Source organism: Engraulis encrasicolus, chromosome 5 (assembly GCF_034702125.1).
Source record: "Engraulis encrasicolus isolate BLACKSEA-1 chromosome 5, IST_EnEncr_1.0, whole genome shotgun sequence".
NCBI classification, from domain to species: Eukaryota; Metazoa; Chordata; class Actinopteri; order Clupeiformes; family Engraulidae; genus Engraulis; species Engraulis encrasicolus.
The window spans coordinates 6,850,088-6,871,411 of NC_085861.1; the positions used below are offsets into that span (position 1 = coordinate 6,850,088).

At 43.8% G+C, this 21,324-nt stretch overlaps 1 protein-coding gene across 1 annotated transcript; it reads right to left on the reverse strand.

Moving 5' to 3' along the window:
* Nucleotides 1-4,857: 4,857 nt before the first annotated feature.
* hjv (hemojuvelin BMP co-receptor) lies at nt 4,858-20,094 on the reverse strand. Its single transcript, XM_063198590.1, has 6 exons — nt 18,398-20,094; nt 13,539-13,655; nt 10,488-10,649; nt 8,685-8,911; nt 7,952-8,242; nt 4,858-7,290 (listed from the first exon to the last, which is right to left on the reverse strand). The coding sequence occupies exons 3-6, from the start codon at nt 10,582-10,584 to the stop codon at nt 6,652-6,654; spliced, it is 1,254 nt and encodes a 417-aa protein (XP_063054660.1). The 5' UTR covers nt 10,585-10,649; nt 13,539-13,655; nt 18,398-20,094; the 3' UTR covers nt 4,858-6,651.
* Between the last annotated feature and the right edge of the window lie 1,230 nt (nt 20,095-21,324).

A 21,324-nucleotide genomic window follows, 5' to 3' on the forward strand; every position in this document is an offset into this window, starting at 1 on the left:
CCATCTAAATTTGATAATATTTTGATACGTTGTCAGTTTATTGTATTGTTCTTTTAATTGTATGGCATTGGATTTGTTCCTATCCACACAGTATGCATAGATAGAGCATGCCTTACACTGCCCTCACTGTATAGGATTCTGCACCATGGACTCAAGTAGACAGATTTGTGATGATACCTGCACTATACATAGGCCTGTTGTTTTATACACAAGCATCCTGTGAAGTACTGGTCTTAATAAATACCTACATCATGTGGGCAGTCATGGGTAAGCGGTTAGGGTGTTAAACCGATTCCCGACCTACCAGGGAGTAATTAACCAGTGCTCTCCCCCATCCCACGACTGAGGTACCCTGAGCATGGTACTGTCCCGCTGCACTGCTCCCTTGGGGTGCCATTGAGGGTTGCTCCCATGCATGGTCTGAGGCATAAATGCAATTTTGTTGTGTGTGCAGTGTGTAGGCGTTCACTTGTGTCCTGTGGAGTACTGTGTGGAGTACTGTGTCACAATGTCAACGGAAGTCGGAGTTTCCCATTTGGACTTTCACTTTCTTTCTTTTCATCATGTACCTGGGTCATGTGTCAGGGAGACTTCATTCTTTTCTCAGGAGACACTGAGACAAGAGGTCAGACACAGGGCCGTAACCAGACATTTTCAAATACCGAGATCAAATACTGCGTGCTGTACTGCATACTGTACATTTAGAATGCTTCAAACATGCTAACTCTTATGTTTGTTGTCATTAATTACTGCCTCGAGGATAAATGGGGGCTTATTTTACACCTCCGCTTGAGTTAAAATATTGAGTTCTACCTTTCTGCTGTACTGTACTTCTAGTCATTCTCTGAGTATGGCAGTGCAAATTTTACCTCCAAGCTAGCAGTTCACATTGAATTCTATGAGACCAGCTGGTGGCTAGCTGGTCTCATAGGATTCAATGTTAACTGCTAGCTTGGAGGTAATATTTGCACCTGTGCACCGCCATACTGAGAGAATGGTTGGAAGTATAGGAGAAAGGTAAAACCCAATCATTTAACTCAAAGAGAGGTGCAAAATAAGCTCATTTCCAAATATGGCACAGTAACACTTTAACGTCCTGTTATGCTCTGGCATGCCAGGCTACTGGTATGTCTGGGACATAGAGGTAGAAAATAACACTAGAGAGGACCCCGCCCCCCTTTTTACGGCAATCTGTATCGGCCATTATCTGTAGGTAGATCAGACAAATGGAAATTAACGGAGAACGAGGCTCACCTCTGTCAAAAATGGCTTAATCATGTGAAAATGTCCATCAACACACTATACAAGGACAGTAGTTGAAGTGTGTTGCTAGCTATGTCCATAAAATATATTATTTGCTTTTTAAATGTATTTTATTGACTCATATGATTTAAGTAGATATTTAGCCTGACATTTCAAATCCGGTCTTTGATTAATGTGTTACTTCATATTCACACAGTTTTAGTCAAAAAATTGACAGGGGTGGGCGTTTTCTCCATTGACTTGCATTGCCTACACTACCTACGGAAGTTGGGAAGCTCCAGCTACCATTTTCCAGTGCTGTCGCAAATTGCTGTGTCCTCTCTAGTGTTATTTTCTACCTCTATGGTCTGGGAAATCACCAGCTAATGCAGTGGTTCCCAAACTGGGGGCCAGGACCCCTGGGGGTTCGCGGTAGCCAGGCCGCACCCTCCTAGTGACGCAACACCTTCAGCGTTGCTTCTAGTCAGGCCAAGCGCAATACAAATATAGTTTCTGAGCTCCCGGAAAAACGGGAACTCATACCACTTTGGCACTTTAGAAGCAAACAGCCAATAGCAAACTAAGGGAGGCCCTTATATTAGAGATTTGAAAGTCGATGATAATCAGGCTAGGGTTGCGGAGGTACTGAAGGGGGGTCGCGGACAAAAGGAACATTGCATAAAAATGGAAATCCACAGGTTAACAGCTAACAGCTAACATAATGCCATACATATAGTTAGTATAGTAACTGTATTCACTTGTACGGTTAATAGATGTATTTGCTGTCCTGTGGATTTTAGGGATGGTACAAACCACACCGAAACCCGAAACCGTACAATTCACACACCATACCGAACCGTGAAATGTAGTCCGTGGCAAACTGCAATTCATGTACTGCCCAGAAAAATATGTAAAACAGAGATTCTAGGAGTATCTTATCCAGTCTCTCTGATTAACACATTGGCATATAAGACCAATCAGAGGATGACACAATTAAAATCACACCATTTTCACATTATAAGCCTACACAAACCATATATAGGCTATTTAGTGATAAGTGTGATTCTATTAGCCACTTGAAAGAGGGCATTTGGAACGGTCAGACAGCGTGGCATATCGTTTAATATTCCCAGTGCACCATTTATCATGAACTAAAAAAAAAAAACATAGAGAACCGAAAACCGTGACCTTGATACTGTGATATGAACCGAACCGTGAATTTTGTGAACCGTTCCACCCCTAGTGGATTTCTAGCAATATAAACAGACAAACTGTTAATGGAAAATCTCATAATATTAATGGACAAAAAAGTTCCCCAGGCAATGCGTCTTCCATGGTGTGATTGGAGCCTTGCCAGCCTTTTCCCCAATTCATTTAATTCCTAAATCATTGAATCTGAAATTACCAACCAATAGATTAGATATGAATTATAGTAGCCTCTTAAAGGGACACTGTGCAGGAAATGGTCAAAAAAGGTACTGCAACTATGCTGCTCATTGAAACTGGGCTGCCTATTGCCAAATTTGATCTTTACATGAAAATTTACTAAATAATAAACAAATATTTTCTAGCATGGTCCAAGTACAGTCATTTTTGCAGCTAAAAATGGCTATGGAGAAGATCCCCCTTTTCATGTATGAAAAGTGCAATTTTTCCAGTCATAATGAATACTTAGAATTTGATGCTGGTGGTAAGTATTCATGAAAAAGGTAACATTAGTGAATGGGCAGCATGAATTCTGGAAATAAACAACTAAAAATCTCACACAGTGTCCCTTTAATGCACGCCATACCTCCTGTGGCACGGTGTAATAGACATTGGAAGTTAACTACTGTAGTACTACACTACTATGACAGTGCACGGGGCCTTTAGTATTACATTATGACTTGGTCATTGCCATCCTGGTAACAGCTAATTTATAATGCTGTGTCTTAAGGGGTTAAAGCCATGTGACATTCTGCAGAAATTTGCAGAATAAGGTCATGTGTCGTCGTCGTTTTGCAGAAATTCTACCCAGCAGCACGCATGGTGAGGAGGCGTCCCTGTCCTTTGCCACCCTAGCACCGTGCCGTGTGATCTTGGATTCTCCCTCTGCCCTGTGCCATGTGATCTTGAAGAGGTAGCCATGTGCCACCCTGTGCTGCGCTGCGCTGCGCTGCGCCGTGCCTGACTGCCGTGTGATCTCGGGTTCTCCCCCTGGCGCTGCGACAGCTGCGTGACAGGAGCTGACAGCTCAACAGGCAGGGCTGCACTGGGGACCACACACCACCCGCGCGGGGCATTTGCTTTTTGGTGTGGCATAGAGACCAGCACCTCACCCCTCACCCCCATACTGCAATTATGATGGGCCTCTGTCCACTGTATATTAACCCATTGATGCCTGATGTTGCGTTTTGCAACATTGGCCCTGGCGCCTGGAGCTGCATTACGCAACATTCAGGCTCATGAGATTTGGGACAACTTAATTAAAAATCTCTGTTTGCTTGAGATGAATGAACACATTCTAATGAAAGATCGGGGTCAGGGTTTAAATGCAACTTAGTGCATATTGTTATGTGCTTCAGAAGCTGAGATATTCAGGTTTTTATAGACTGAGGGGAGCTTTTCTTAAAAAGGGCTCAGGCATTCAGCACCCTTTTTTGCAGGTGCCTTAGGCGTCAATGGGTTAAGGATGCACTGATGTGCCACCCCCTTTACATTGCAGAGCGGTCTCCAAGGGAAAAATCGAAACAAACAAACAATAAAACACAAACTGCGGCCCCTGATGACTGTCAGGCTGGCCCACCAGGAAAATGCCCTTTATGCCAGATGACCAGTCCAACCCTGTCAACAGGTGGCTTTACACGCCACATGCAACTCTCCGCTCACCAAGTAGCTCCTTGGCTGCAGATCAGCCTAACTGTTTTAGCAAGACGAGTTCAGATGCAAAAGCCCCTAACTCCATTTCTGAAGACCTGCACTTCTATATTTTTAGAGAGCCCCGTTGTTGGTTTGGTTTACATTCATGTACTTGATAATACATGTAAAAAGTTATATTACATACATAAAATAAAAAATATGCAATTTTGATAGCTTTGTATTAAATAAAAATGAATTAAGATTATTTTCTGAAAAGGCACTTAGGGGGTTTTGCATCTGAACTCTTCCAAGTATAGTAGGCTACTCAAGCACCATATTCACAAACATTTTGTGCAGCTAAAAGGTTTTGATAGGATGTGATAAATTAGAGGGATATTTTTTGCAATTGCGATCATGTTTTGTCCTCTTCATAGCACTACCAAGTTAGCCTGATTATCATCGCCTTTCAAATCTATTCGAGACTTGGTCTGACCAAGAGAATTACAATTAACATTTACCAAACGGCATGGTTGACCAGCTTCCCTTGGTTTGCTAATGGTTGTTTGATTCCCGACAAAGTGGGAGGAGTTCCTGATTTTTCAGGAGCTCAGAAAGTACTTGCATCGCTCTTGACCTGACAAGGAGCAACGCTGAAGGTGTTGCGTCACTAGGAGGGCACGGCCTGGCAACTACCAAGTAGCTATTATTCATTGAATGATCCAGCGTTCCATCAGAAATGGATTTAGAAATCAATTCAGAGAAGGCAAAATGTTGTGCTTTGACACGTATGTTCTCTTTTTATTAGCTTACTTACAACACACAATATATTGTTGTTTAGACCTTTCAACACTAGAAATGTTCTCCAACAAGATAGGCAACAATAACATTGTTACCATACTGTAATACTGTTTCAATATATTTCATTCCCGTAGATTTGTACCCAATAAATATAAAGTAATTTATTAATTTAACTGCAAATATTTTTCGCCAGTCCCACAGTTTTGGGGAAAAGGTTCGTAGTACCAACAAGTACCTTGTGTTTTCTCATTAAAAAAACACAATACATAAAACATCATATAAAAGCAACACAAGTTCTTTGGTTGAGGTAACAGTGCCAGACTGTGTCCATCTCTTTCTTATGCATGCATGTCATGTTCTTTGTACCACAATTACATTTTTTCCACTGGATTGACGAAGAAGGTAAAAATAGAAATAAGTTAAGAGTTTCGTAAAAGATGTCTCTATCGTCAACCCACTATGCTACACACTATTATAGATATACTATAGCCCTATCAGGCTTGTACGAAATTCCGAATTGAATGAATTTGAATTCAAGGTAATGCCATAATACGAACACTAGGTGGTGTCATTACCTTGAATTTCTTTGAATTTAAGCTACACCACCCATTGAGAGTACATAGAACAGTGTTCATATTATGGCATTACTTTGAATTCAAATTCATTCAATTCGGAATTTCGTAGAAGCCTGAGCCCTATTCACATTCTCTAATATAGTCCCAGCATGAAGGTTTTGTTAAATTAATGTATAAATACTAAAGGTTATTTTCTATTTGGTGCGAAATGTGCTTCCCCTCACCTCAGAGGTGGTGTAAGCAGCAACACCAGAGTAAAATCCTCTGACTTGGTCGATGACTTAAAGTACTTCGAGCTAATTTTAAACCCACACTCTGTGAAATATTATATTCTATGCTCTATTGCTTATAGTAGACTAAACTTCATTTATTTACTAAGGAGTTTAATCAATTCATATACTGTGTAAAATACTGTGTATTATACAACTAATTGAACTGGGTTTGCCTACTAATTCATAGTTTTTCAACAGTAATGCAATATTCAGCTTTAAACATATTCCCTAACTAACGCAGTAGTCTTCTTGGTGTGGTGACATTTGGGGGTGCTGTGGTCAAACCTCCACTTTGCTCCCGAAGCAACACCAACACCCAGCACACAATCCAGTTGGCACATACAGTAAACAGGGCTATTTCTCAAAGTGAAGAGTGCAAGCCTAGCTATGACCAAGAAGCTCATTTTTCACGGATTTCACCAAAGAATGTCCAATAATACGTAGTCGTAAGTGTAATTAATAATTGCATACTCCTTGGCGAAATCCTGAAAAATGGATAGGACACTTCACTTTGAAAAAATAGCCCCTATCTTCACAGTACAAACCCTCCAGTGTGGTACACAATAAATATGCACAGTGAATATCGCATTTACAGTATAAACCTCTATACACCTCTATAATATATAAATCTCTGTAATCAGCAGCTCCATAAGTTAAAAAGGGTTTTTTGGGCCCCGCCGTGGCTCTAACGGTAGGGCACTGGGCCGGTGACCCGGGTTTGATTCCGGCCTGGATCCTTTGCCGAACCTTTCTCCATCTCTCTCTGCCCATTCGTTTCCTGTCAAGTCTCTCACTGTCCTATCATAAATAAAAGAATAAAAGATCAAAAAGTATTTAAAAAGGGTTCTTTGGCATGATGGCTGTAGAAAGCTGCCTCCTTCCAGCAATAGGCTGTACAGTCCCTGTACAGTATATCCACGTCCACGTCAAACACCCTGCTCCAGAAAAGCCGCGAGGAGCACATGCGCGAGGGCCGTCACCAGGAGCGCGTGCGCGGGCCGCCACGGGTGTCCGAGCGCAGGCGACGGCGCCGCCGGGGACGCCGACATCAAATGCAGCCTGCTGCCGTCGGCGATCATCCCCCGCGCGTCCTGAAGCGCCACCAGCGCCGAGGCGCTAAAGTTGACGTCCCCCGTGGTCACCAGGTCAAACAGGCAGGCCTGGAAGTACATGTCCTTGGCCGGCAGCATGGCGGAGCAGTGGGCGTAGGCGGCGGTGCCCGGCTGTGGCGGCGGGTGCTCCAAACGCTGGTTGGCGGGGCAACCCCACCGGCACAGCTGCAGGTCCTGCTCGGGGCTGAAGGAGTCCACGATGGGCCGCGGGGCGCGCACGGACACGCTGAGCGAGCGGCCGCTCTGACGCACCACCACGCTCGTGCCGATGTGCGTGGCGTTGATGTGGGCGTGGCGTCCCGGCGCCTCGGTGCTGACCCGCAGGCTGTGGTGGCCGCGCCGCTCGCCGCTGGCCACGGAGCCGTCCACGAACGCCGGCGGCACGTTGTCCAGCTCCGCGTGGTAGATCTGCTGCTCGATGCACTCGCGCCAGTTCTTGAAGATGATGGTGATCTGAATCAGAATTTTGGAAAAAACAAGAGAAATTAGTGAAGAGATCGCAGGAGCCTTTTTTTAAAAGTATTTTTTTTGGGCTTTCATTAGTTTATGATTGGACAGTGAGAGATTGGACGGGAGACGAGTGGGGAGAGATATGGGGAAGGATCGGCAACGGACCCGGGCCAGAATCGAACCCGAGTCGCCGGCGTAGCAGCCCAGTGCCCTACCGTTAGAGCAGTGCCTTGACGCCCCACTCGTGCCCTGCCCACCTCCGTAACCGTGGTGGCACTCGCTCCTGCCAGCATGGGTGAACAGGTACTGGCATGACATCACTACGCAATACACTACATCCGCTCCTCCCGGCACCCCTGCCTCCCCGATGCCCTACTCTTGCCCCACTCGTACCCCACCCCCCTCCCCGATGCCCCACTCGTGCCCCACCTACCTCCGTAAGCGCGGTGGCACTCGCTCCTCCAGGCATGGGTGCGCTGGTGGCACATCCACCCCCCTCCCTCCCCAATGCCCCACTCGTGCCCTTCTCGTGCCCCCACCACCTCCCTCCCCGATGCCCCACTCGTGCCCCACCTACCCTCCCTCACCTCCCCGATGTCCTACTCGTGCCCCCCCCACCTCCCTCCCCGATGCCCCACTCGTGCCCCACTCGTGCCCCACCTACCTCCGTAAGCGCGGTGGCGCTCGCTCCCCCCGGCATAGGTGCGCTGGTGGCCTGCACAGACAGGTACTGGCTGTCGATCAGCGGCCAGGCACCCTTCACCGCGCACGTCTGGAACTCGTCGTGGAAGGTGCGCACGTGCGGGTCCCCGAACACGGCGCAGTGCAGGTACTCGGGCGAGCGGCCCTCGCGCTGCACGTAGCTGCGCTCGTAGAAACAGGCGTCCCTGGGGGGCACCGGGGCCATGGGCAGACGCGGGGGCCGCGCCGTGGGGCCCGTCTTGGGGCAGCCGTGCTGCAAATACATTACAATTACAATTACATTCATAACAATAATAATGTACAGTTCAAAGTTCCATGCACAGCTCCTAGGTGCTGGTAGATGCAGGAATGTTCAATACCTTCAAAAGAAAGAAGTCTACCGCACACATTCTTGACTTTATGCTCGTTTTATTAGAGCGAACAACGCGATTCGCCTCATTGCGTCATCAGGCTCGCTCAGGTATATTGATGATCTTTTGAAACAATAATATTGTATTTTATTGATATATAATGTAATATAATATTATATGTAATACTATATATAATAAATAACAACTAATATTAATCTAATAATTCCCCATCTCTCTCTCCCCAAAACGTTTCCTGTCTCTCTCTACTGTCCTGTCACTAATAAAGTTTAAACAAATCCCAGAAAAAATATATATTAAAAAAAGGAGTTCGAGTTTGAGTCATACCTGCATGAGCAGGTCCTCGATGCCCTGCACGGCCGAGTGGTATGCCAGGTCTCCGCGGCAGGCGCGCGCCGTCCGCCGGGTGCACTGGGCGTAGGAGCGCAGGGCGCTGCAGTAGCCTGCGTTGTATTGGCTACCGCCGCCGCCGCCGATGCCCACGCCACCACCCAGATCCAATGTGGCCGCCACGAACTCCGAGTTGCACTTGAGGATTTTGCACTGCGCCCATACTGTAAAGGGAGGAAATCAATCAATCAATCAATCAATCAATAAATACATACTGTACATACCATGTCTTGACATTAACTTTTTAACCCATTGGCCACTGTGGCTAGTGGTTTTCCCGAGTCACTAGCCATTCAGGTGTTCCACTAGCCACAGATTTTATATCGTTTTGTTTTTTTTCTTTATCATGATAGTGTACGTCTAACCTTAGAGGATGAGGTGCTAAAGCAAGATGAGTGTATAGCTTTCTACATAGAAGTATATCAAGCAAATAGAAACTGAGTTACTGAGCTTTTTCACTTTTTCTTGAACTTAAATACAAACAATTGTGCACAAGGGGCACACAATAGAATAGGCTATGATGCGTATGTCATACCAAGGAATAAGCTGCCAGCCAAATTGGATAGTGACACTGAAAGTATTACTAGCCACAGCCAAGTTTTACCAGCATTTGGCCGGTTGGCTAGTGCCAGTGTCAAGCCCTTATACATACATACATAAATATTTTTGGGGGCTCATAGGATTTTCACACCTGGTCCCCTGTCAGTGAACCAAACTCAGTCCTCTTTACTCAGTTCTCAGTTCTGTTTTTGTTCATATTGTGAGTGTATTAAATAAACAACTCGCTGAACTATCTGGTCCTCTTAGGCTTTTATGGTGTGTCACTCTTCTTTTGTATCACTCTCAGTCCTCTAGAGCCCTCCTTAAGTGATTACAGCTGGTCACAAGTGTAACTTGTGAGAACTCATAAGCGAACCGAACTGAGACTATGTCAACCAAGGTCTCAGTACGATTCGTTTCCGAGGGGTCTGGGTACGCTTTGCAGCGTTCACATATGCGGTGAAAATGCTGAGTCATTTTTCTGAGTTCGCTTAGGTGACTGAAAGGGACCAGGTGTGAAAACGCTGTCAGACGTCAAGTGGCACAATGACATCTGATGTCCATAAATGAATTAGTATTTGGTGCTTGATATGCTGCAATGAATACGCTTCTTAGATTGTCCATGAAAAACAAATTCATACAATAGTGCCACTGGCTGTCGTTGTGCCGCCCTGACGTGTGCTACTGCTGAAACGTCACGCACATAAGTACATACATACATATATATATACATACATACATACATATATACATACATACATACGTATATACATACATACATACATACATACATACATACATACATACATACATACATACATACATACATACATACATACATACATACGTATATACATACATACATACATACATACATACATACATACTGCACAGTGGTTCTCAACCTTTTTTGAACAAATACCCCCTTTGACCTCATCATAAGCCGGACAATGCCCCCATTAGGGTTATAAAATAAAATGGACTAATGGCCCCCAATGTCCATAATGCCCTCCAGCTGTATCCCTGTCAAGCCCAACCACATACTGTACATACGTACAATCAGTCGTATACATCTTAGCTATTAGAAATAGGCATGTTCACACACACAAACAGATTGTATTACTGCAAACAGTAGATCATCATATTCCATAGATACTGCAAACAGGTAATTGTGAACGGTGAATTGTGAACCTTGATTACCTTGTAAGCAGCACAGGTGTGACAGTAGCAGCGCTAACAGGACACTGTGCTTCCATGGGAGCTCTATGATGTAGCTACTGCTTCCCAGCGCCCCCATCCCCTTCCATACAGACGCAGCCTCGCCCGGCTGCCAGTAGACACCTCACACGACCGACCCAAACACTGGCAACAATAACAAACATATGGAGACATACGACGCATCAATTAAAGTTCAAAGTTCAAAGTACTTTATTTGCCATTTGTGCATAAACTAGTAGTCCAAGCACATAGGCAGGCTTGACCCTCTGAGTCAACAAATAGAATTACATAGAAAAATAGGAAGACAAAATACATTAAAAAGTGATACAAATCAAAGTTATCAAAAGAATGATAAAAAAGGTGGATCAATTAGCAACAATTATGAAGCTGGCCACGGCCAGGGGTGGATTGGCCATCTGGCATAGCAGGTATTTTGCGGTGCGCCCCCAAACCCTCGTGGACCTCTATTTTCAGAAATGGGGACCCCAGTTCGAGTCCGGACGGGGTCATTTCCCAATCCTCCCCAATCTCTCTCTCCCACTCACTTCCTGTCAGCATCTCATACTATCCTGTCAATAAATGCATAAAAAGCCCCTAAAAAATATTTTTACATTTCTGAAAATGTACATTTCTGAAAATAGGGACCCACAAGGGTGCGGGGCCCACCGGTGAGTAAGTTCTGCGCCACTAATTATGAAGGGCCCCTTTAACCAGAGAGAGTAGAGAGAGAGAGGTTCCATTGGCCCATTGTTTCCAGGTTCTATTATTGCAAGGGGGAGGGGGGGAAATCCCCCTTTAGGCAGACCTAGGCAGACCTAAGGACTGTTCTATTCAATGCTAGGAGTATTATGACACGGCCCCTTAGGCAGACCGGAACCTGGTCATGTTAGGTGCCCATAGCAACCTATTACATTGGCATATCTCTATATACTGAAAGAATCTCTGCTATTTCTCCCCCAGTCCAGCACTGGCCATGGCTGTGGCTGAAAGGGCTAGGGCTCTGACTGCTACGCCAGAGACGTGGGTTAGATTCCGGCCAGGGGTCGTTTACCGAGCCTCCCCTGTCTCACTTAGCCAGGCTCTCACGCAGACCCTTCGTGCATTTCCGGAAATCTTAGACGAGCCCAAACGGAATCAGAAATTTCACAGCCTGTCTATATACAAGTCAGTGGTTGAAGTTGTACGTGATTTTAAAAAATCCATGTGAATTCTCCAATCAGGTTCGACCTGTTTTGAACACACCCACGCCTTTCCAGAGCTAAGCAATTGACAATGTTCCAGATGGTTGGTAGTAACCATCAAGTGAGAACCAGGTTGTGTCACTCCCGTGTTACTTTCAAGTTCAAGTGTACTTTACTGCCAAAAAAACTATGCAACAAGGTTAGCACAGATGTTTGAAATTGCATTTGACCGGTCTCCAATGTGCAGTTGCTGTAAATTAAACATATAGATTACATCATCGTCACATTACATTGCATTTGGCAGACGCTTTTTAAAACCAAAGCGACGGACAATCAAGGACATAATCATGGCTGACATCATCACTTGTAGAAACAAAGTGCACAGGAAATATACAGAACAACAAGTGCAGATGCTAAGTAGAGATAGTTTTTTAATATATATATATAAGTACATTAACGCACGGTTAAGATAAGACAATGATTTCCTGTCTACTCTAAAACAGTCCAGACAAGCCCCCCCCCCACCCCATAAAAATAAAACAAGATAGAAAAATAACAATTATCAATGTGTCTCTGTATGTCTGTCTAGTTTCCTCAGATCAGTGACAACCGTCCAGCATAGTCCTCCCATAACTACTAGCTAGGCCACTTCCTCCTAGTGACGCAACACCTTCTGAGTTGCTTCTAGTCAGGTCAAGAGCAATGTAAATATCGTTTCTGATCTCCCGAAAAATCAGGAACTCCACGCACTTTGTCCGACACCAGTCAACCAGTAGCAAACCTAGGGAGGCAGGTCAGCCATGCTGTTTGGGAAACGTTAATTGTTATGCTCTTGGTCAGACCAAGTCTCAACGAGATTTGAAAGTCGATGATAATCAGGCTACATAATTACATGACTGGGTGGCTGTTATAGTTTTGTAAGACATGAAAAAAAAAACGTAGCCTACATAAAATATGAACAATAACTGGATTTTTTGGGGGGGGGGAACATTTTAAGCTGTCAGTACAGACACCATCTGTTGTCATATGATCATATGTTTTTATGTTATTACTCTCCCCAAACACAGGTCTGAAATAGTGATTGACATGCCATGACATGACTGCTTGCAGGAGGAGAGAAGTGCCGCTCGTGTCCTGAGGAAGGCCGACATAGTGGAATCTGAGCGTTCTCTGCTGGTATTTCTATTATTGCTATGGTAACCGAGCTTCAGACGGAATGCAGAAGCACCCTCTGGTGCAAGAGCAGTGCGCAATATCAGCGCGTAATCTCCAAATTTTAAAAGTTTATCATTTATCTCGATAAATTCGATATATGCCAAAATCTACTTCGATATGTTTCTCCTTCTCGATATATCTTGAATCTCGATATATTTCCCACCCCTATCCCTAGTGTGCGGCACTTCTCTCCTCCTGCAAGTGTTTTACCGGTTGCCAGCACCTCTTTTTCTGGTGCGCGTTTTGCACCTCCACTTATCATATGACAAGGCTGTAACGATACACTCAACTCACCATTCGGTTTGTATCACGATTCATGACCTACGGTTCGATACCCCTCGATTTTACATTTGCCAACATTATTATCTTTATGAATAAAAACTATGATAGTTCAAAGGTAGAATAGGTTACAATAGGCTACAAATGATTTTTAAAAGTTTCTATATAATAATGATGATGCTTGGAAGCACCATCACTTCATATCATGTGGTTGTTTTCTGGGCAGATGGGTATCAAAACGTTAAAAGGGCGTATCACGATACTGCCTCTTTGTATCACGATACAGTATCGTGACTCTGTGTATCACGATTTCTCGGTTCGATGCAATATCGTTACAGCCCTAAACATGACTGCTTACCTTTATCACTGGATGCAGCTCCCCTGCTATCTTTGACATGTACTCCAATCTGTATATCATGTGGATTCCAACATGGTGTCCATGGTGTGTCTCCTTATGGGTGGCACAGTATTAAACCTGGGGAACAAAGAGAAAAACTGTGAAGGATTATAGTAGCTAGCCGTAACCTGGCCTAATGGTTAAGGAGAGATGGACTTTAGATCAGAGGGTTGCTGGTTTGTATCCTTCCACCCTACCGAACTCCATGGCTGAGGTGCCCTTGAGCAAGACAAATAACCCCAAACTGCTCCAGGGACTGTAACCAATACCATGTAAATAAAATAACTAAGTCATTTTGGATAAAAGTGTCAGCTAAGTGCAATGTAAAAACACAGAGTCAAGGTGACAGTCCAACATTTCTGCAATCAGTATAATACATAGGTGCATGCCATTACAGATTCATAGCAATTCACGTCTCTGTAAGAGCAAAAATGATTAACCATTAAAGACAGTCCTATGCACTAATTATGTAACCAAAAGATGGCTTAAAATCCATTTTAGGTAGAGATTTCACAGCGAGGGCCACTTTGACACAAAGCTGACAGGGCCGACTGCTCAGGTCACAGTAAGCAGCAACTTAGTGCCATCAAAAGATACGAGATACAACAGGTTTTATTGTCAAATACTCGTAAAGGTAAAGAATAACTGCCCGTAAAAAGCTTAGCTTTATTCGCATTTATTACTGTAATGAACTGATCATAACAAAACATTTAGGCTACAAATGTTTGTAAATGAGTAAAAACCAAACTACAACTGCACAGTGGAGAGGGAGCACACTCTACTCTACTCCTAAATCAGAACTAATGGCAAAAAAAACCCTGTTCGCAGCAAGTTTGTAAGAACACTTCCCCATCCCTCTGTTGATTCCGTCCGGGTTTTAAAGGGACACTGGTGCAGGAAATGGTCAAAAAAGGTACTGCAACTATGCTGCTCATTGAAACTGGGCTGCCTATTGCCAAATTTGATCTTTACATGAAAGTTTACTAAATAATTAACAAATATTTTCTAGTATGGTCCAAGTAGAGTCATTTTTGCAGCTAAAAATGGCTATTTTTGGAAATTCAAAATGGCGGACCATGGAGAAGATCCCCCTTTTCATGTATGAAAAGTGCAAATTTTCCAGTCATAATGAATACTTAGAATTTGACGGTGGTGGTAAGTATTCATGAAAAAGGTAACATTAGTGAATGGCATGAATTCTGGAAAAAAACAACTAAAAATCTCACACAGTGTCCCTTTTAAGACCTGATTGTCAATTTTCCTAACTGCAACAGCAACGGCAACAGAGAATCGATTCTTCAGCCCATAGCCTACCGGGAAATCCCTGCCAAATTTGATTTTATTTGTTTTCATTTTGAGGCTACAGCTGGCACACAAAGGCATCAAACAGTGAAGTTCTCTTTAAACTCCATACAATTCCCCAAGGGATGCTGAATCTACACTGGCGGTGTGTTGCAACTTGGACTCTCTCCTCCCTCTGTTGACAGACAGCACAGAGCAAACAGCAGCAAGAGTTAACAAACTAACACAGTTTCTAAAATATCTCCATGTTATTTAGGGTCTGTATATGGACGGTTTAAGTGGCACAGTATTAAAACGTACTGACTGCAATGTACACGACATAGTAAATCACTCTTAAAACTGAAACTACAGTATATGGTTAATGAGAAATGCGAAAGATGGTGGTGGTTTGCTGTGTCCACAGTGTCCAAAACACTAACAATACCTTAGTGTCCATCTATTTCACTCCTAAATCCCGTTGATCCCAGCAGATGTTGGTGCAATAATCTTTTACACATATAATTACAGTTTTTTTTTTTTTTTTTTACATCTGAACAAATCAAAATGGCAACCATGCAAAACAACAACCGTGTCGGCCCATTCAGCCAGTCGAGCGAGCCAAAACACCCAACGCCTGGCTGCCTGGCTGACCTTTCTTCTAGTTTACGGGACCTGTGATCTCCACTAAACGAGGCAAAGTTACTGGAGTTGCAGGGCAGAAATAGCGGGGTCTATATATACACACCCCATTGGTGCTGCACGGTCCCCGGCCGGCCCACCCCAGCCATGTGTCCACCAGCTGAAATAGCCCCTACCCATACCCATACCCAAGGGGGGGGGGTATTGGGGGGCAGGAAGGCAGGTGTCGCGTCGCGTCGTGTCGGAAATACAGAGGAGAGGAGGAAGTTCCAGCATTCACAGATACACACTATCGTATCGTTTACGTTTACCCCACACTACACTATCGTTTACCCCACACTATTCTCCCTACGGTCTCTGGGCGGCCTCTTCTTGTGGAGCTGCAGTGGCAGGGATTCACACTGTGTGTGTCTCAAAAAGGTGTGAGTGTAGTGTAGTGTGTGTGTGTGTGTGTGCGTGTAGTGTAGTGTGTGTTTGTAGTGTGTGTGTGTGTGTGTGTGTGTGTGTAGTGTAGTGCGTGTGTGTGTGTGTGTGTGTGTGTGTGTGTGTGTGTGTGTGTGTGTGTGTGTGTGTGTGTATAGTGTGTGTGTGTCGTATGTGTCTACTGTATGTGTGTGTGTGTGTGTGTGTGTGTGTGTGTGTGTGTGTGTGTGTGTGTGTGTGTGTGTGTGTGTGGTGTGTGTGTGTGTATAGTGTGTGTAGTGTGTGTGTTTGTTTTTGGACATCCCACTCTCTGTATAGCCGGGATTTGGCTCCTTTTGTGGTGCAACCACCATTGTGCTCAGCAGTGTGTGTAGTGATTTGGAATGTGGGCAAATTCTGTTGCAGCTGCACTTTTTCTGGAGAGGTGTGTGTGTGTAGTAGAGTCGGCAGGGCTGGACTGGGACAACCAATCAGGACGGGCATTTTTGGCCAAGACGGGTCCGCCCTAGCCTGGGCGAAAAGCCGACTGTTGACTCAAGTCAATCAGTCTGGCAAAAGCCATGAGGAAGCCGTCTCCGTGGAGGGTGGTAGATGGTCTGATCTTACTCCATCATTTAAATTAATTGGGAGTTCCAAACTCAAATTAAAACCCATATTGTGCTTTATTAGCATGCCTGTTACGATATAGCGCCGCAAAAGCATACAAATAACAAAACGAAAGTGTGAATAAAGTTACCTTAGCCAATCATTAACGGAGCTTGCGGCTGAGTTCTGCGTCACGACTCTCAACTGTTTGCTGATTGGCTAAACACTGAGAGAACCGAGCTCGAGGCTTTTGCCAGACGATGTGCGGAGCCAAAATGTTTGGGTGGAGTACATAGGATGGCGTCGCGAGGCTAGGTCCGCCCGGCATTGAGAGAGAGAAAATGACAATGTGACAATATTTTTCTGTCATCTATTACAAGCTATTTTGACCTTCAACAGGCAAACAACTTAAAGAAACTCCTGCACACTGACCATTTCGCTGTTCTTTCTTTAATAAACGACCTTTCGACCGAAACGTCGTTTATTAAAGAAAGAACAGCGAAATGGTCAGTGTGTGGGAGTTTTTTTAAGTTGTTTGCTGAGTGACCCATGGGCCATCTCCGACGCACCTGCCAGTTGAGGTGTGCGGAAAAAAAAATCGAAGTTTGACCTTCAACAGGCAAAATGGCTATTTAAATCGTCACCCCCCCCCCCCAGTGTAGTGGTATCCCATCATGCTCATGCTGCTACAACTGACCTGGGGGTACCAGGCCAAAATCATCAGCAGTCCACCAGGCAAATGCCCTGTATGCCTTATGGCCAAGCCAGCTATGGTAGTAAGCAAAGCAAAGGCCATCCCATCCAACCTCACCCCACCCCACCCCACTCCCTTCAGTTAGCCCCAACTCAGCACAGCAGCTCTCATGGCACAAAAGTCCAGGCCACAGAAATAAACTCAAATAAATACAGACACTTGTCATTCAAACATCAAAAAGTGTAAGCAGATATGACGATACACATGCACCTGTATCTCTCTCGTCACATACTCCTAATCACACTTCACTCTCTCTTCTTTCCTCCTACTGTAAAGTAACATAACAGTTTTAATAAAAGTCTTATATGGCGACACACATGCATTGTACAGCACTCACATCCATCATAGTGTTGCCTTCTTCAAAAACAAAACAGAAAGCATTTGATATTTAATCATGATGTCAAGCACACATGGAATTATTGAAGTGGTGGCGGTATTGGTAAATGAAACATCCATTGGTACACAAAGAATACTGACTTGGTCTGATTCTGAAGGCAACTCATGGATATGTGATAACTTGATATAAGTTAATTAAATGTTCAATTCAAATAGGCCTATAGGCGATTTTATTGTAAATTATTGATTTGACACCCACAAGGAAAATAAATAGGATAGGCCTAAGCTTAAGTTACTTGATAGCAAGCCCAACAACATCAAATGACTGTGCCAACACATCACACGGTGCATGATAGTATACAATAACCTTTAGGACATGGGCAGATATTTATCTGAATAATAAACCAACACTGCCCAAAACCAGCAATAAACTAATGCACAGCTGTTGGCTACCTAATAAACTTTGCACTGTGTTGTGAACCCTTGGTGGCTATGTTTACTAATCTGATGACAGTGCAGTTGGGAAAGAAAGAAAGAAAGAAAGAAAGAAAGAAAGAAAGAAAGAAAGAACGTGTATGATCATGACATGGGTCAACGCTGTCTTATAACCGAATTGGCACAAAACAAAGTTCATCTCACCCTAGGCACAAAATAAGACCCACTGTAAAGTCCACACATGACCACTAAGTTACCGCCATGGATTGTCCATATGGAGTGAAACATTCCAAGACATGACAGTGCACATGCAAACGAAATTACCACCGTTACTATTAGGTAATAACACACAATGTCTGCCACTTACCTCCTTTTACATTGCTTTGCCAAAAAGTCCTGCGCTCTCAACTAGCGTGCTCCTGTACGCGCACACCGACCGCACACGACACGGGATGGGTCAATCCTGCACTGGTGACACAACTGTCCGTTGCCACCCGTTTTTCCTTCCCCCATGGCAACTTTGGGATGAGTGAGATTTCTGACAGGGTTCCTGCACGAGCGGCGTAAATCACCCGCCGGGAGCACCTGCTGTCTACGCAACAACTGTGCTCCGTGGCGCAAATACCCCAAAGAGTGCGGGAGCTATTTTAAAGCGCCATGCCTTTCTGTTTGCCAGTTGATTTTGTGTCTGTGTGCTTCCCCCTATAAACAATGTGTTCGTATTTTTAATATCCAACTTAATGACTTTTTTTAAAATTCATTCCAAACAACGTTTTAGTTCCATGTCGTTTCACTCCAGATGTATTGTAAATGTATTTCAGAAACCTATATGATAGTTCCCACGCATGAACCGTCTCACACGTGGTTATCCCATCTGTGGACTGTCACTGGAGTCATCAGTTTGACGTTAAACTGCTTGGTTGTTTACCAAACCAAGAGGGCTGTTAGCGCATCTTCATTTAGCAACAATGCGTTGTCGTCACCCCATTAGGGGAAGACAAAGCAATACAACTCCAAATGTTGTACGGTTCGTAGAATAGTTGGTGAGTGAAATTCATTTAATTCTTATGTATTATTCCATTTTAATTAATTAATTCACCTAATTAATGCACCTGTTGCTTTCATTCACTTCAGGCATTACAAAGTATTGGGGAAAGCCTTCACCACAAAAACAAGCCAATAGGTTATGGAGACCACAAGTAGATGCACGCAACCAAGAGGGGAAAACGCCCCAACAGTTGCAAACAGTTGAAGGATAGGTAGCCATTCGATTGTCCTGTAAAGCTGGCGCATACTTCAGTGAGCTTTGCACAGACGCCTTTGTTGACTGGGGCATCGGGGGCGGGGCACGCGTCCAAGCACAGAACTCGACACAGTTGTGCGAGAATTTTTTAGGGGAAGACGACAGCGCGCGCAATGTTTGGCGTTCCAGCTCCAGCTCACATCTGGCACGACTTTCGACCATTATGATGGTTTCTGATAACTATGTGTGTATGAAAACTGATTTATATAAGATCATGTTTTCCAGCATATTCAGACCACGATGGGCGGTAAATGATGTCGAGTCAGGTGTAGCGCGGTTAAAAAGTAGGACTAGTCCCTTTGGATTGGTAACTGCAACACTTAGGTAAGTTGTTACATTTCAAAACGGGCTGTCCTAAATGACACAATTTAATGGTGTGTTTTCTTATTTTTGGTGACCTATCCTTCCTCCAAGGCACCATGCGCGCGCATGTGTTAACCTTGTGGAATTTTCATATATGCGCTTCATAAAGAATGTGACTGGTCTTGTAGTTGACTTGCGTTTTAAAGCTGGCTACACTTTGGGTTTTAGATGTGAAAATCACGCAAGTCTTTTTTTCACTTGTGTAACGGATCAAAGTGTGTAGCTAAGCGATGCGTAGTCAAGGAAACAGTTAGCAAGCTATGTTTAGTGAGCATGGCTTGCAAACGTTCAAAACAAAGAGCCCAGGTCATGGGAAAGAAACTTTTTCATCAGTGTATTTGCCTTAGGGATTTCGTCGTGAGCAAGGGCTTTTTTGACTTACTGAGAGAGATATTGAATGACTAAACCTTTATATTTATAAACATTAATATATCATCATCATCAAAATAATAATAATAATAGGCATAATAATAACATTAATAATAATAATAATAGTTATAATAATAATAATAATAACAATAATAATAATATATATTATTATTATTGTTGTTGTTGTTATTATTATCTATAATAATATTAGTGGTAGTATTTACTTATTTATTCTTTTAGTTAAAGTCCAAGTAAAATCCATGCAAAAATCCAAAATCATAATAGCAACTACAGCTTCTAATTATTTATCAGGTAGGCCTACAGGATGAACATCAATAGTGAGTTTATTGGGTCCAATATAGGCTGATGTTTTTCCCCCTGGTGTGTTGGGCCTATCTAGGCTGGTGACAGTGCTACTGGTTGATAAACAGTATAATATAATATAATATAATATAATATAATATAATATAATATAATATAATAAAATATAATATGCTCCCTTTTCCCTGTGTCTGGGAGGTGTGGGATGGAGTGCAGTGTTGTACAGTCTCCTCCCAATATTGCACTCGTCCCGGCCTCCCAGACCCAGAGGCCACCACTCCATCCAGTGAGCATGGGCACTGACTGATAGATTTAAAATTTCTCTTTAAAAAAAAATGTTTAGGGCCTTTTGCCTTTATAGGATAGGACAGTTGGAGATGGTGACAGGAAGAGAGAGTTGGGGGAGGATCCAAAGGTGTAGGTTTGGCTCGAAAAGTGGTGGGGACATTTTAATGGCAAATTGTCCGTATATGCTGTTTTTGCATTAAATTTGTGAAAAAGTGATGGGGACAAGCTAGGTTTATCTCAAAAGTGGTATGGACATGTCCCCACCATCCCCCCCTAAAATTACGCCCATGGGAGGATCGGCAAATGACCTGGGCCAGAATCGAACTGACGTAGTAACCCAGTGCCCTACCGTCTACACAGTCTACACACAGTGTATGCCGACCACCAGGCCTCACTTTTTAAAAAGTCTTTTAAATTCTTCTGCTGGCGTTTAGGACAAGGCTATACTGTACCTCTGCTATGCCGCCTGCAGATGGCACTGATGAGCATTAATTCCTAATACTTACAGTACATCAGAGCAAATACAATTCAACTTTAAAAGATGCAGTAGGGGTGGGCGATATGACGATATTAAATCGTGAATCGCGATATTGAGTAAAAGATCGTCTCGAATCTGCCAAAGTGGAGAAATCGTATAGATCGTCTTGCAG

Bases quoted from the DNA above. Each gene is read 5' to 3' on its own strand.
- hjv (XM_063198590.1), bottom strand. From the start codon at position 10,584: ATGGGGGCGCTGGGAAGCAGTAGCTACATCATAGAGCTCCCATGGAAG. The intron at 8,912-10,487 runs GTAATCAAGGTT...CTCCCTTTACAG, and splicing joins ACACCTGTGCTGCTTACAAG to TATGGGCGCAGTGCAAAATC. The intron at 7,291-7,951 runs GTAGGTGGGGCA...ATTCTGATTCAG, and splicing joins GCGCCACCGCGCTTACGGAG to ATCACCATCATCTTCAAGAA.